General features: G+C 47.9%; 1 protein-coding gene across 2 annotated transcripts in view; it reads right to left on the bottom strand.

Annotated features, from left to right (window-relative positions):
* LOC147698808 (E3 ubiquitin-protein ligase TTC3-like) overlaps positions 1-17,167 on the bottom strand; it is a 1,930,429-nt gene that overhangs the window by 1,740,530 nt on the left and 172,732 nt on the right. For both annotated transcript variants that reach the window (XR_015299370.1, XM_086935404.1), the window contains exon 6: positions 16,216-16,269. Coding sequence is in view for 1 of the 2 variants with exons in the window: in XM_086935404.1 (XP_086791530.1) it covers positions 16,216-16,269 (54 nt within the window). In the remaining variant the exon portion in view is untranslated. The remainder of the gene's footprint in view (positions 1-16,215; positions 16,270-17,167) is intronic.

Genomic DNA, 17,167 nt, shown 5'->3' with positions numbered 1-17,167 from the left:
GCGGCGATCGACGCAATGGGTGCTAGGGATGAACAGGCCGCACTTCTTCTTGCGGACATGGACCGAGCCTTTGACTCGGTGAGTTGGGCGTATTTGTTCACCTTGTTGGCCCGCCTCAATCTAGGGCCTGTCTTCTTGTCCTATGTTCGTCTCCTATACACCAATGTTACGGCGTCGGTCCGTGTGGCCGGCGCGGTCTCTGGGCGCTTTCAAATCGGACGTGGTACTCGACAGGGCTGCCCGCTGTCCCCCTACCTGTTCGCCCTGGCCATGGAGCCCCTGGCGTCGCGGATACGAATGGATGCCCATCTACGTGGCTTTGTCTGGAACGATAACCTAGCAGATAGGATTGCGCTATATGCGGACGACGTCCTCCTGTTCCTCACCGATCTGCGGCGCTCGGGTCCCCGAGTTTTGGAGATCATGCGGGGGTTTGGCGAGGTCTCAGGGCTTCACCTTAATTTGACTAAATCGACCCTGTGGATTCTGGATGGCGGAGTGGTTGCCGACCCATGGGCCGCCGAATTGCGTGTGGCGACGGACCGCCTGAAGTATCCGGGCGTCTTCCTCTCGACCTCGCGGGCCGTGGCCTGGGCACGCAGTGTCTTGCCGGTGTGGGAACGGGTCCAGACAGATGTCAAAACGTGGTCCAGGATGCCCCTCATGATCTTTGGGAGGTCGGCCATCTTTAAGATGGTGGCGCTGCCGAGGCTGTTGTACCAACTCCAAAACTTCCCGCACCCCATTGGCATGGAGTGGTTCCGCCAGGTGAACTCTGTGCTGAGCCGCTTCCTGTGGGATGGCGGTGCAGCCAGGGTGGCCCTGAGGACGTGCTTTCTGTCCACATACTGTGGTGGTTTGGCCACATCCGACCTCCTCTCCTACTACCAAGCGTCACACCTGCTTGTCCTCAATGAATGGTGGTATGGGGATAGGAGTGACCCGGCCTATGCCCTGGAGAGACATCTTATGGGAGATCGCACGCTCCACACTATTCTCTATCCGGCCCGTATACGCCGTGGGTAACTAAAGTGGTATTTGCAGTGTGGCGGCAGTCTCTGCGCCGCATGGGTTGGTGGGGCAAATTAACAGCTGAAACGCCGCTGTGGCACAATGGCATGCTCCCGGAACTGGTGGCCCTGGCCGGGTTTGAGGGTTGGGAGGCTATTGGAATTACACAACTGGGCCAGGTCGTATCAGGTGCCACCCTCAAGTCCTTTGAGGAACTCCGTGTGGAGTTCCAGATGCCTCAGTCCCAGTTCTTCCGTTACCTCCAGCTGCGGCATGCCCTTGCCCCGAGCATTGCCGGTCTCGACTCCCTGCCGGAGTTCAGCCCACTTGAGGCGAAAGTGTTTATGGGAGACTTGGGAGACAAGAAGGTCTCTAGGATCTATCAGTCACTTGTTATTCACTGCTCCTCCACTCTCAGCTCCCTTCGGGAGGCATGGGAGGTAGACGTGGGCGACCTAGATGAGGACGATTGGAGGGAGGCGCTGGCGTCCCCGCGCGGCACCGCTGTTGCGGTTCGGCTCCGCCTGATACAATTCAAATACCTGCATCGTGCCTATTATACACGTGAACGTCTGTGGAAGGCTGGTTTGATTGCGTCATCGGAGTGCCTGCGCTGTGGGGAAGTGCCTGGCTCCCTGCTACATAAGGTGTGGTCGTGTGGTCGCCTGGCTGGATTCTGGAGGGGCGTATGGAGTTGCCTGGCTGAGGTCCTGGGCTGGGATCTTCCTCGAACCCACCGGCTGGGCCTGCTGCATATCATGGAAGGGGTTGGGGGCAACATGTATAAGCGCCATCTGTTGCTCCTGGGCCTGGTGGTGGCCAAGCGCGACCTGGCTCGGGCATGGAAATCTGTGAGGGCCCCCCCCCCCTGTCTGCATGGAAGGCTGGGCTAGACTACTTCATGGGCCTTGAAAAACCAGTCTTTGAGGCGCGGGGCTGCCCACGCAAACATTTCAAGATCTGGAAGCGGTGGGCCGACTACCGTGGCCTGTCCTTGGAACCCCCGGCGGAGCAGGAGGAGGACATTTGATCGCAGTGACACTTCTGGCCCGAATGGCAAAGCCCTGGTTGCATTATACCTGCTTCTTCTATGTACATCGTCTTTGTGTTGCTCTCTGTACATGTGTGGTGGGGGGGGGTGTTGGGTGCGGGTGGAGGTGTAGTTGGGGTTGGGGTAGGCTGCTAGGGCATCTTTAAAGCTGAGCTTCATTGGCACTTGCTTCATTGATAACTATGTATGTCACTATTACATTGATACTGTTGTGGTGATCTTGGTGTGTGAAGATACCACATTCTTGATACTCTTCTGCTCAATAAAATTGGTTGTGAAAAAAAAATACTTTAAGTCGCACAATTTACAGAAATGCCCGAGGGGCACGAAAAACCATATACACTAAAAGTGGAATGCGAAATACTAGCAGGTAAGTAACAAGATCCAGAGGCTTCAGGATCGCTAGGACTACACTACTGAACCCTAAGGTTAGGAGCAGGAGGCCTAGGGAGATTGGGTGCTTAGTGTGCACTCTCACGCGGGATGCGGGACAAAGTCTATGGATGCTAGTATTCGTAAAGTTACTGTTATCGGACGAATCCGACTAGATAGACTGAAAACGAAAAAGGATCTGGACACTAAGATAGTGAACCTACGTTGGAGCACCGAAATGCTCAGGTTACCTAGCCCAGGGGCTGCGGCTGCATAGGGTTCAAAAGACGTCGGGAATCCTCGTTGAAGTCTATGGAGCCTGAAAGAAGAAGTTGCTGGCAGGCGACCAGTGAAGAAGTTCGATGTGATCCAAGCCTGGATCGGTGATGGAGATGACCTGAAAGCAGAGGGGACTCAGTTCTTAATCACTAGCCAGTGATTAGGTGGGCACCAGGATGGCACCGGATGAAGTCACCTCGACCAGGTGAGTGGGCGACGCTGGACTCTGCAGTCACACGGGCTAGGAGGTGTTGTCGGCGACCAGGCTGGAGGTGCGGGCTGTCCCACGAAGGTATCTGCTGTCGGCGATGCTGGACCCAGGATTGGGGCAACAAACCTTGGCAAAGTCAAGCCCACGCGGTCGAGTCAAGATGGCGTCTGGAGTGGACCAGGAGGGTCCGGGGTGCTCCTCTGTTGGAGGGGAGCAAGGGCCAGTCTGGAGCAACCAGACCAGCGATGCAATCGTCGTGGTACGTCGTCAAGAGGGCCACAAGCCAGCAGGCAAGTGACCGGACAACACGGTGAGCAGCAAAGAGCAGAAGGGCCCCACGCAGATTTCGTGGATGCTGGGGGGCTGGACTTCGGTGCTGGAGCTGCTCAGGGTTAGGGCTTCTCAAATCACAAAGCACTCACTCGAGGATCCCTCGGCGGTCGTGCTGGTTAAGCGTCATGCAGTTCTGAAGATGGCCGGTCCCTTCAGGTCTCGTCACACCCACGAATCTCAGCTGGGCTGATGATGCAGGTAGAGGTCAGAGATGCCAGGGAATCCGGGTCTCGTCGAGCTGGGCAGTCTTGATCCGGAGAATGGACTTACAGCAAACCGCAATGCTTAAATGGTGCCTGCGGGTGCAGGGTGGCTACTCCTTAGCCACAAGGGAGAGTCTTCAGAAGGTATCAAGAGTTCCTTTCGTAGAAAGTCGTCAAGATTCAGAATTATCTAATTTGGGAAGGGGGCCCGCTCCTACCTTTATTCTACAGAAAGGGCCTGGCACGCGACTAGGTCCTGCCCATGGGTGGGACCAGGAGGGGGGTGGTTACACCCCTCTCCCTTGTCCGGACTTTCCCCAGCTCAGGGGCTGGTTTGCCCCTGGAACTGGTTCAAGCCGGCATATGCATAGTGAGCAACGGGGTGCCACTTGCAGTCACCTTCCTCTCAGCCCTGCCTACCTGGGATACACAAAACCCTGTCTGGGATGGTGCTAGCACCGCCCCTGACAGGAAACCCTTTGTCCAAGCTCTCCTCGCTGGAAGGACTCCCAGCAGCAGGAGGTCAGACTTGTGTCTGTGGTGGCAGCATCCATTTTGTGATGCTGAAGCTCGAGTTAGCTTTAACCGGGGTTCACAGTTACATACATGTCGTGTCCCTCTAGAAGGGTGGAATGCTAACCCCGCCGCCAGAATTGGCGAGGGGTTAGTATTCCAATTCGTATGACACCTTACTCGACATGTTTTGATAAAGCGATACCAAAGTTGGCAAATAACCGCAAGGATTATAATGCACTTAAGAGTATATGGTACGCGTTATCATGGAACAGCTATTAGGACTTGGTTCTGCAAGCTGCAAACGGGCTCAGCTCATGCCAGAGCACCATCTCACATAATTCCAAGCACTCTGCCTTCAGGATTGATAAGGCCTGCCATAGGATTGACTGATAGGAATACATGTGTCCATTTTAGGGTTAGATATAGGACTACTATATCTAAAGCAAAGGGTGATTACACCACCTTGCCCCAGCTGTCGTGCAGCCAGTTGTGTCAGATTTGGATGGCCAGCCAGGGGTGGCATAATACATGCTGCAGCCCCTGGTAGGCCCTGGGTACACCTATGCCCTGGATACCTAAGGTATACTGTACAGGGACTGATAAGGTAGCCCAGTACCAATTGGTAAATGCACCTAAGGTACATGCGTGTCAATTTAGAGAGAGAACAGCTAGGCTGTGGGTCTGATTAGCAGGCCCACAGCCAGGGAAAGTCATAAACCAGTGAAGCAAAAAGCAAAAATCTGGGGTGATCATAGGATTGCAGATCCTACTCTCCTACATACGCCATCTGCTGTTATCCACAGACCCCTCACTCTGAGATTTTCCATGTGAGTGCCTCATCCCTTCTGGGATGCGTCTGTGGTGATGGTCACCGTTGGCGGTGTCAGAGGATTCCCCATTCTCATGTTCCCCATGTTCCACCATGCTATCTCTTCTTGCACGGAGTGCGTTACAACCACTAGATCTTCCCAACGACCTATAGCTTGTGACCATTGTTCCTGTAGCCATTCTTGGAAAGGTCTCCTGTGCAGGCGTACATTTGGCACTAGATGTATGCATGACGCCATCATGCTCATGATTTTGCTCGCCGTCCTCACTGTCAGAGCTCGCCCCTTCTGGTAGAGTCGTATCTCCTTCAGCAGCGCTAGCGTTCTCTCCTCGCTGGGGAACACCTTGTTCTGTAAGGTGTCGATCTGTGCTTCCAGGAAGATTTTTACTTGTTCCGGTTTCATTGAGGATTTCCACCAGTGGATGGAGAATCCCAGGCCCATCAGTGTGTCTGTCACTCTTTGTGCGTGCAGCTTGCACGTCTTGTATGAACTTGCTTTTACTAGCCAGTAGTCTAGGTAAGGGTATACATGTATCTCCTCCCTTCTTAGGTGTGCTGCGACTGCTGCGAGGCACTTTGTGAAGACCCTTGGTGCAGATTTTAGTCTGAACGCCAAGGTTGTGAACTGGTAGTGGTCCTTGTTGATGATAAATCCGAGTAGATGCTTGTGCCCCCTGTTCATTGAGATGTGCAGGTAGGCATCCTTGAGGTCTATGGTGACCATGAAGTCTCCACCTTGTAATTGAGGGAGTACCTCTTGTAGGGACATCATCTTGAATTTTTGCCTTCTTATGTACTTGTTCAAGAACCTTAGGTCCAGGATGGGTCTCATTAATCTCGTCTACCTTTGGTACCAGGAAGTAGGTTGAGTACACTCCCCTGTTCCTTTCCTTGTAAGGTACTGGTTCGATGGCCTGTTTTTGCATGAGTTCTAATGCTTCCTCTTGAAGTAGTTCTAGCTCTTTCCTTGCTAGCGCCCTTCTTTTCGGCTTTGTTTGGTGGTCTCTTTTCCAACTCTATGCAGTACCCGAACTGTATGATGTTGAGTACCCACTTGTCAGTAGTTATTTTCTTCACTCCTGGGAGAAAAGTTTTCTTCCTCCCAGCGGTGTTACATGATCGCAGATGTTTAGCTCGTGTACCCCCTTGTTGTTGTATCCGTGCTCCACCCTGGGAGTTTTTGCATGGGTGGGCACCAGTCGCGTGACAAAGTCACTTAGAGGCGGTTTGTTGACCCCCTCTTCTACTTTGTTCACGTCCATTCCCTCTCCCGCGAAAGGACTGGCCCCTTTGTTGGTACTGCCAGGGTTGTTTTTGTTGCCCCTGCTGTGTCTGGGTGTCGGGACTGGTGGGACTGCTGGAACGCCTGGTGCGATGTTCCTGGCTGGTTTCCTCCCCTCCGGTTAGGTCTTCGTGATGGGGTGCCCCTCTTTGTTCCTCTGAATTGCAAGGCCCCCATGGATCTTGCAGTCTCATTATCTTTCTTCAGTTGGGTGAGCTTCTCATCCACTGGAGCACCGAACAGTGTCTCTCCGTTGAACGGGGTGTTCAGGATGCTGTGTTGCACTTCGGGCTTGAATCCTGAAGTCCTGAGCCAGGCTTGCCTTCTTTCCGTGATGCCCATCATCATGAGTCTGCTGGCCTTGTCAGCCCCGTCCAAGGCAGTCTTGAGGCAAGAATTTGCCACATTCTTCCCTTCTTCGACAAGATGCTTAGCCCTTTGCTGGTGTTCTTCAGGGAGGTGTTTTAGTAACTGGCAAAGTTCGTCTAAGATCTGGTACCTGAGCCTGTTGAGCAGTGCGTTGGAATTTGCCATGCGCCAGTGCATTGCGGCATTCCGTTCGACCTTTCTCCCAGTCAGGTCCATCCTTCTGCTTTCCTTGTCCGGGGGTGGCCATGAGGTTATTGGCACGTTAGCTCTCCTCCTTGCCGTAGCTGTAATGATGGAATCCGCCGTGACTGATCCCTTAATGTAGGGCGGGTCCTTGGAGGAATGTTTGCACTTCTTCTCCGTCCTCGGTGTGATGGCTTTGCAAGTTGCAGGCTCCTTGAAAGCCTCCCTCCCCTGTGCCTTGACGCTGTCGAGCATCTGCAGGTACTGGCTCCTAGTTTGTGTTGGGAGCAGTGTTTCTAGGAGGAAATCTGCCTTCTGCTTTTCTTCGTCGAGTTTTACCCCGAAGGCTGCTGCTGTGTTCCTGATGACTGTGTTGTAAACCCCAATGTCATCAGGCGGCGAGGGCCTCCAAAGGTACGTGTCCACGCTATCCTCTGGACTCTCGGTGTCGAGGTCTTGCCACTCTATGTCCTGTGTCTGAGGATGCCAAGCCCAGGATTATCCTCTGGTCGTAATCTGGATCTTCCAGCACCTCCGGGCTGCCCGACTGTCCTTCGACATCGTAGTCCTCTTCTTCGGTTAGCTCGACAACCTGTGGTCTTGGTTTCGTCGGGATTAAGAAGTCCTTCATCCTGCCGTCGAATTCTTTTTTGCGCTGCAGGATGTTATCCATTTTGGCCTTGAGCAGTCTCTTTTTCTTTTTCATTTCGGCGGCACGTTCGGCGTCGAATGGATCGGCCGCTCTCTTCAGCGGATTGGTCGACGTCGAGGCGACTTTCGGCGCCAATCTGGCTTTCGCGTCCTTCTCTTTCGGCATCGAACGTTCCTTCTCGGGGACGTTTTTCGACAACTTTTGCTGTTCTCCAGCTTTCGGCGCCTGGGAGTCCCTCTCTGAGGATACGCTGGGCCTGTTTGTAGCCGCGGACACCAAAGATTTCGGTGTCAGTGCTTTCGAGGACTTGCCCTCGTTTTCTTCAGAGTCTGAGTCAGACTGTCGAGTGTATTTCAGGGCTTTAGGGGCCGTCGAGTCTCCTACCTTTTTAGGAGTCTTCTTATCGGTCTCTACGACCGTGTAGTCGTCGTCTTCTCCGGCAACATTGTCTTCTTCGTCTGTTGAGAGCGCCAGGTCTCGAAGGGATGGTGGCTGGCCCTTGCCCTGCATGCTGGCGTTGGCCATCCTCCGTCTCGCTCTTACTTGAAGAGTCTTCGGTGTGAAGGTGGAGCAGGCGTTGCAGTCATTGCTCTCGTGGTCGACCGGTAGGCAGAGGTTGCAAACTGGGTGCTGGTCCTTCTGCGCGTACTTGTGGTGGCAGTTACGGCAGGATTTGAATGGTGTGTTGTCCATCTCCTGCGTTCAGGGGGCCCCCTGAGCGCGCATTCCCCGATGGACGTCAAAGTTCTGGAAATTCTCCTGTTCCTTCGTTGTCCTCTTAGACGATGTAGTCTCTCGTCGTCTTTTCCAATCTTTTTTCGTCCAAAAAGGCTTTTGGTGTCTTCTTTCTCCAAAACTGTCTGGAGCCCTCTCGGGAATGATCCAGACCCAACCGCGGAAAAAAGAATCTGAAAATGGCACCCAAGGGTGGGAGCTTCCGCAGGAAGCGTGCCGACGTCACGGGAAGGACACCAAAAGGTGGGAGGTCGATGCCCACCTGGGCTACGAAAAAAAAAAAATACGATTCCGGACCCAACCACTAGACCGCGGAATAATGCACAGCATAGTGAATCCAGAAAGATTCACGCTGCAAAACTGAACGTTCTGATATACTTGAGAAGGAACCATCCCAACTGGTTGCAAAATCTCTGACAGCAGATCCACAACCCCGGTCTGGAAAAGGAGTATAAAAGTAGAACCCAAACCAACCCACATTCTTTAAGTTTCTCTTGACCAAAGAAAAGAGTGCTCCAAAGTGTGCTCGAAGAGCTGCTGTGTGATTAGGGTTGGTGTCTGTAAGAATAGTCTCCCAGAGGTAAAGGCTGTGCAACTTGCTAGAGAACGAAAGGATCTTCCTAGTGCCTAGAATTTTGTGTAAATTAATTGTATGAATATGTTGGTCTAATTGATGAAAAGACATTGTGTTGATGCCACTACTTTGTTAACCAGAACCTTGTGGCTTTCTAGTACCGTCAACCTTGTTGTGGAGTGTGGGCTATCACAAGATGTTATTGTGTGAGTTTGAGTTGGTTTGATGGATTTGTTTGCATTTTAGGATATACGGGAATGAATGAGTATGCATTGGTCTGATTGAATGGTTGTGTTTGAGTGTACCTGTTGTGCCTGGGTTATCTTCTGTTATTTATTTCATATTATCATGCTTACTGTGATTTAATATAATAAACTTGATGTAATTTATTTCCAATATATCCTTTGTTTCAGTTTACATTGTTCAAAAACCGTTCTGATTTTGCGTGTTCTATTCTGGGGGCTTAGATATCTTTGCGTGTTCATATACATCAGTGACTATTAGCACTACAAATATGAGCTCTTAGGCAGTGGGGTTTTTGTTGTGAGTATTACTTTGCTTTCCCCTGCCTACTTATCGGATTAGGGGCCGCCTTAAATTTGTGGGGCCTAGAAGGATGCCTGTCTGCACAGAAAGGAAAGTGTCTGACAATGCAGAAAGATAGAATGTCAAGGAAGAAAAGCTCTGCTGCGTTCCTGGCAGAAGGAACACCCAGAAGCAGCAGACTACCACCGACAGCGAAGCCGGAGCTGACACTTGTCATGTCGGAATTTCCCTTTGCGGTTCCCATACTGGACCACATCAATAAATTAGGCCTGAAAGCAACATTGTGCTGTCTGGCATCTGTCTGGATTGGGGCCGCCGTTGCCCAATGTTGGTATGTAAGATCAGCGAGAATCTTGTCACTGATTAAGAAGAAGCCCTGTTCATGGGTCTGAAACTGCAAATGCCATGACAAGCACTCACCTGAAACAGGCCTTGAGGTCTGGTATTTAGACTAACATGTGTGCCATATAACCAGCACCAAACAGGCCAATATTCTGAGTATGTAGGAAAAAGTGTCCATACTAACAAATCTATATAAATGAATGTGTCTCCTCTTCTTAGCATGAATAATTTATGGGATTTCAACTGTCACATCGCAGGAGCATAATTATCAGGACATATAATTGTTGAACACAGGCACACTATTTAGTGAGCTGAAGAGCAGCCACTAGAATTGGCAATAATGAAAAGACTTTCTCAAAACTACAAGGCGAGCAAAAATCCAAGGAACTTTCTAAAACAGAAGATTGTGTTCTATAGTCAATACAAAACAAATGTGGCTTCCATGAATAATTTATGGGATTATTGGCCTGAATATCAATGTATACACAGAACTAATAGTAGTAGTATGAGGAGGCAAAGTATAAATCGTTGTTTGTCACTTTACGCTGGTCTCAGACCACTTAAGGTAAGCTCAATGATGTGCGATTCCCATCAGCTCCATTGATGTATTTGTCAGTATGTTTAGGGAGGACAGAAATTTCTGAAACCTAGCTCTTTTGAGCATGTTCGCCTTCTTGGTGCCCCAGCAGCCAGTGACTGGCACTTTCGTTCAAGTGAATCTTTCCTTTCCAGTTCCCAATGTCTGGGATCACTCTTTCTAGACACTCCTGTAGAGGACGCATATGCATTCAAGTGCTGGGAACAAAAGTAACGCACAACTGGTTGTCCAGTACCGAGTTCTTCCTCAGGCGCCAAATCTTCAGTTGTATAGATGATAGTCTATCCAGAATGAAAATCTCTTACCAGACTTGTATTCAGGTTGCGCAAAGGTACTGGATTAATTGAACACACTATAGTCTGGATTTGGAGGAACTGTTTTATAGATGAAGGTCCAGGATCAGAGGTCGTCTTGTAGTTTTGATGCAGTTGGCTTTCACTGACGTGTACGTTTGGCTAGATGAAGATGTCCTTTTGCCTCACATCATCCGCTACAACTATGAGAGTTCGAAAACACCGGAGCAAATAACTTTAGGCCAAACAGTATAAACTTGTGTTGATAGTGAAAGCGTAACCCTGTGAACTTTATAGGCTAACAATTGAACCGGGATAACGTTTTAGCAGGAATGAAGTAAATTCATTGGACCCAGTATCTCTGGCTTTATTTTGTCTGACCAGGGCTCTAGGTAACACTTGATTTATACCTATAGCAAGTACATTTACCAGAGCTCATCTGTTTTGTTTGTATGTACATAAAGCATGTGTATATGATGGTTCCGGTAATGCTGAATGTTCTTGCATGAGCTACAGCTGTTGTTCAGTTTCTATTTAAAACATTTATAGAGCGCAACAGCTGCCCCAGCCAAGGGGCGTCCCGGAGCTAACGGTAGAAAAGGCAGCATTACCACAGACGTCAGCCTGCACAATAGGAAAAAGAAAAGTTTTAATAGCTTTCCTAAAATGAGTGAGATTGTTGAGGCCACGAATATGGGGGGGGGGGGCAGAGAGTTCCAAAGAATCGCCGCTCTATACCGGAAGGAACGACCTCCGGCCCGAGTTTTCCTAACTCGAGGGACCAACAGCAAATGTTGGCACATGGAGCGGAGCTGACGGGAAGGAACATAAAAAGAGAGCAGATCCGTCAAAACACTGGGGGAACCGAACTTCAAAATTATAAAAGCTATTCAGAGAGCCTTAAACTCGATCCGTTGAGCCACGAGCAACCAGTGAAGGCGGCGAATAGTGCTGGTCACCGAACAGACTCTACGCAGGCCCAGAAGAGCTCTAACTGCGGCGTTCTGTACTCTCTGTAACCTTTGTATTTCTGCCTTGTTCGCCCCTAAGTACAGGGAGTTCACATAATCAAGCCTAGATATAATTAATTCTTGAATCATGATCTGACTGGTCGGGGCATCAAAGAAACCTAGAATGGGTTTAAGCCTGCGTAGTACCGAAACAGGTGCCCGCTACCTTCTTTGTTTGTGTCTGGAAACTGAGCGAGGAGTCCATCCATATCCCCAGGTTCTTTACAACTTGTTTAGGAGGAGGGGGGTGCCTAAATTCCTGGGCCCCCAATGCTCATTCCACAACCCATGGTCCCTTCCCACCAGCAGCACCTCAGAACTTACTAGCATTCAGCTGGAGGCAGTTGGCTGTCATCCAACCAGCAACTGCTGCAAGATCACCTTGAAACTTAGCGGCGTCGTCCTTAGAATTGCTCGATAGTCCCACCACCTGCCGCGTGTCATCGGCGGAGGAAACCACCGTCAGTCCTCTGCTCTTAGCAAAGACAGCCAAAGGTGCACGTACAAATTAAAGAGCAGAGGGCTCAGAGAGGAACCCTGTGGTACTCCATGCTTGATGGGATAGGTAGTTGAAGAAAACGGGGGGGCAATCACCTGATAGGTCCTGATGGAGAGAAATGACGCTAGCCACTTCAATGCAAGGCCACCAATGCCCACCTCTTCCAAAAGGCACAACAGGATAGCATGGGACACAGTATCAAACACAGCACTGAGATCCAAAAGGATCAGTGCCGATGTCTGTCCTGCGTCCAACGCTGCCCAGAGATGCTCAGATACGTCAGAAGCGCGGACTCTGTACTATGGCCAGGACGAAAACTGTTTTGCGAGGGATCAAGTATATTATTGCTAGTCAAGTGCTCTGAAAGAATGGAATTATTGTTGAGGTGAAGGAGAATGTATTATTGTTTAGAGTTGGGGGAGAGAGAGAAGTGAACATTTTGGGTTAGAGTCTGCCAGTGCAGTGGGGTTTAGCTCAGTTTTTGTATCATATTTTCAATATCTTAGAGGAGGCTTTTGAATATGCAGCTTCTTGGGCACCCTTAATTTCAGAATCTCTCTCAGGTTTATCCAGAAAGAGGTCTTAGACTCCTGAAACCATAGATATGTTTGGTGAGTCCGCACACTTCCTCAGTTTTAGAGGTGTCAATTAAAAGCTGGAACATGTGGTTACTACTGCCAAGGTGAATTATCTGGATTCCATACTCTGGCATTATTGCATTAAGGAACCCATTCCTTAAGAAGAGCAAACAAATTAACGACAGGAGTGTGAGAAAACAAAAAGTTATGGGACTGCATGGACTGTCATGAGGCTCAACAATAACTTTATTCTATATACTATAGAGAGTAGTGAGAGGTTTGCTCAAAGGTGTGAGAAAGTGGATTATAGGTTGGGGAGGGTGCAGTCCACCACAATTAAAAATGTCAACATCCTTATTCACTGGGAGCTATGGCACAGAGCAGACAGACTAAGCTTTAAAAGATGTGTAAAGTAAGAAGCACATAAAACAATGAAAAAGTCAAAAACAAGACCCAATAAAAATCCCATTCCAATTTATAAAATAATAAAATATTTTAATGAACAAAATACCACCAAAACGACAAAGATCCAGTAAGGGGAGCCAGAGATATGAAGTTTAAAAGTTTGAGTTACATTTTAGTGCCAAAAATCACAACGCGTCAACCAGGGGCAACTGTCCTCGCTAGACCAAAACAACAGAAACATTTGAGGCCAACCATGATGGACTGGGTGTCAGATACAAAGCCCAGGTAGGTCCAGGTGTACCAGACTGGGGAAAGAACACATACGTTTGCCAAAGGCATCAACTCATTTTAGATTTTCTCCTGAGAGGAGTTCTTCTAAATCAGCTAGGATTCTGTAGTATTTCACATGCACGGTCTCTTTATTTATCTTTGTATTGCCGATGTGACCTATTGGTGTCTTAGAATGTTTATAGTTAGGGAGAGAGTGTTCCAGTTCTACTTGCACTGTCTCAGGCGGCTTGTCATTGGATTATCTTTCAAATAAACTTCAGCATTTGAACTTACCTGCTCCAGTGTCTGCAAGATCATTACATTGCATCGTTGCAATGAGTTCCCGAGCCGCAGTAGACTACAAGAAACACTTTCCCATGGAAGTGGCCTGCCTTTTTTTTTTAAGTATCTACATTTGCCTAGTGATCTATATGATGACCACGCAGTGCAAAGTGTGGCATCTGGGCATTCCAAAATGCAACTTTCTGCCCACTCACAGTATGGCAGGACCCCTCTCCCGACATGTAGACTCTCTAGCCCAACCCATAAATGTGGCTACCAAGGGGGCTACACACCTCTGGAAAAATGGTTTGGCAACTGATTTCCCCTCTCCTGTCCCAAGTGCCAGTCTGAACAATGGAGCAGCCCCTCACCCAAGTGTTACCCATTTGCCTTTCAAAGGTGGCTTCGCCTTTGAAGCTCGCCTGTTTGGGTCAACATCCATGCAGCTTCCTACAGGAGGGAGGTAACACCTCTTTCCAAAGCTGGCCTCCATTGTATCCTTTCCTGGGAGTAGTTAGCTACCTGCCCTCCTGGGAAGATGTACTGTTTCAGCTACAGGACCCCATGTGCACCCAGTGTGGGCAAATGGGAATGAAGCCAATAAAGTGGCAACTTTGCTGAAGTTTTACACTGCAACTTGTTACATTAATTTCGACCTGAGAATCAAGTCGGGTTTAGTGCAACGTGTTGTTTGATACCCTAGATTGCCCACTTTAGTTGCACCACTCCAGAGTTAGCAAAGCTAGGCGGTCAGTCTGTAATTTTGTACTCACCAACTGGCCAACCAAGATTTCCCCTAGTAAAAATGTCAGTTTAACAATTTTACATTCAGAACATGTAAAATACATATGTTATGCCTATGAGATATGTTACATCCTGCCTAAGGACTCGCTAGGCCTGCCACAGGGGTGATTTGTACATATACCAAGGAGATGTCTTTACCATTGTTTTAAATGGCAAAGTCGGGCCTGCAGTTAAAACCGCCCTGATAGCCTGCAAATGGCAGGCTGGGAGTCTTGTTCTACTTGTGTCCTAAGCAGGGTGGCACAACCAGTTACGCTGTCCCTGGGGTTTGCCCACTAGCTTACATGACCAAGATACATACCATTTACCAGGGACATACAGGTAAGCTAGCTCAGCCAATTGGGTAAAAGCCAGTTCGACATAACAGTTTAAGGGAAAGGGCATTGGCACTCAGCAGGCATCAGTTCACTCTCTGGGTCGAAACACCAGCAGCATCAGTCCAAAAAAACTTGGGGGGTGACCATACAAGAAGAGAAATGTCAAGTTCTGATGATGTACACTGTGCGTGTGCCCCTTTTTATCTTTAAAATTAATTTTGCTCGAATTGATAATTTAGAAGACTGAAAACTATTAACTATTTCACAATATGAATATTTTTATTTGTTTTATATTTTATGAACCTTTTAAATTTGATTTTATACTGTATGAATTCATGGATGTTATTCTGACAAAATGATAAATAATCTTAATGACTGCTCTAAAGCAAATGCATTTTAAGACAATGCCTTGCTGAAGAACTCAATTGTCGATCTACATGTCCATGGAGTACTTGTTGACTTGTGTTTGCAGTAAATAGGTTTCACATTTAGACATTAAAAAAAATCCGTTACTTTTACGGAGTTTAAAATTAGCTACTTTATTTCGAAATCTAAAATACTTCATAAAATGATGAATCATTTTGCAAAATATTGCACGCAGGTTGGACAACATAAGCAGTCAAAGTATCAGAAAAATAAATGGACTTACTTCTTGGATCTGGCACTAGCACAAGATCTTTTGTTTTCCCAAAATAGAATCGTAAAATATAAATATATATATAAAGGAATTTCTGTCCGGCTTCTCAGTTTATAAGTCTGTTGCAGTGTCACTTACATTTTACACAGCATACAGCATGGGTAGTGGGTCAGGCTACTTCAACCACTGGTTGCCTTCTGTGTGAATCTCAATATTTTGGAAAGCACAATGCTGTCATCCACAGAAAAAAACAGTACTCACAAGTGTCAGGGCTTGAAGTACACAAACTTTTGTTATCATTTATTATTTTTTCTTTGGCAGGGTCTAGGATTGCTTCCTCCATTGCTACCGGGCCGCTTGCATGCCTTGATATGCTAACATACTTATTTTTTATTCCACTTTGCATGAAAACATATTAAAACAGTCATCCCGGTGTTAGCATGCATGCAACTTCATGGGCTCTTGCGCACATGGGCGTCCACCTTTGAAAATGTTTTGTTGGACTTTAGAAAAAAAAACATTAAAAGATGGCATTTCATGCTTATGCACCCATCAACACCCACGGGTGGCCATTTTGAATGTTTCTGCAAAGTACATGAAAAACCATTCACAGAAGTCCAGCAATGCACTTGCATACATTAGACTATTCAAGTGGCCACCTCTGAAGGTTCTCGTTTACTTTATAAAAATAATATTCAAAGATGGCTTGATGTAGGTGTGCAGCCATCTCTGAATATTTCCATCTAAAGTACAACAAACTCCCTTACATGCAGCTGCCTGTGTGTGCGCACATGAATGCGCTCACAAAGGCAGTCTTCTCAGAATGGTTTTAATAGAGTAGAACAAAAACATTCATGGATTACAGTCTGTGCTTAGGCACACAAGGTCATCTCCATCTTAAAGTTTTTGTTTTGTTCTTTACCCAAAAACAATTTAATGAAACAAGCAATGGCAAAGTCAACAGAGCAGCAGCCAAATCAAGGCTTATCTGCTTTGACAATACTTGTTAAAAATATACTTGAAGGCGTACTTACATTTGATATTTTCTGCTCCATGGACATAAAGCCTCGGACAAAACAAGGAATGTCCTGAAAAATACGGAAACAAAATCCTTGACTAGAGGTTTAGAAAAAACATGAAAGCAGCATTAACGTGACACTTTAGCTCCTAAACAGCTTTATATTAACCTGTCTAAACTCTACAAAGCCATCAGACTACACAATTTAAACCAAAGAGTAAAAATAAAAGCCGCCCAAATTCCATAACAAAGAACCTTTAATGAACAAGTTACTTACTTTTGGTAATACTGTTTCTGGTAGATACTCTAACAGTAGATTCCTCACCTTTTCAATATTTCCCAGAAATCCGACTGGATCAGGAAACCTTTTAAGCAGTAACCAAATTCTGCAGTCTTCACCCTATGCTACTATTGCCAATTTCACCCAATTGTGGAACCCTCGCATACAGACCACCAGGACCTCACACCAACTTCGCCGGCAACTTCACAGACTTCACTGCACTACTCCTCATCGACTCCAGCACATTCATGCTAAAAGGAGACCTGAACTTGCACCTGGAAGACCGTACCGGCCCCAAATTGACAGCCCTCCTAGAAAATCATTGAAACCTAGGCCTCATCAGACGCAGAACTGAACCCACTCATGCGGTCAGACAACGTTTGGAACAGATTTTTACCGCCTACAACAATGTCGCTGTGAGCAATCGCCTGTTCAGACAAAACATTGTAAGGTTGAGCACCACCGTCGCACGCCACCACCACTGAGCATGCCCAACGGAGCAGGAAAAACATCCCTGGGAAGAACTGGACTGTAGCCCTTTCTGCGAACCAGCCCAAAGATACCAGCAGCATGCCGTAAACCTACAATAACTTCAACAGTTGGTAGCAAGGGTGTCAGCACATGCTGTGATCCATCAGCAAAACGCTTAGAGCTTGACTGCACAAACGCAGAATGACGAAGCGTCACT

This window comes from Lissotriton vulgaris, chromosome 8 (genome assembly GCF_964263255.1).
Source record: "Lissotriton vulgaris chromosome 8, aLisVul1.2, whole genome shotgun sequence".
Taxonomy (NCBI): domain Eukaryota; kingdom Metazoa; phylum Chordata; class Amphibia; order Caudata; family Salamandridae; genus Lissotriton; species Lissotriton vulgaris.
Note: the sequence above shows the minus strand (reverse complement) of the source record. Positions and strands in the feature narration are given on the sequence as shown.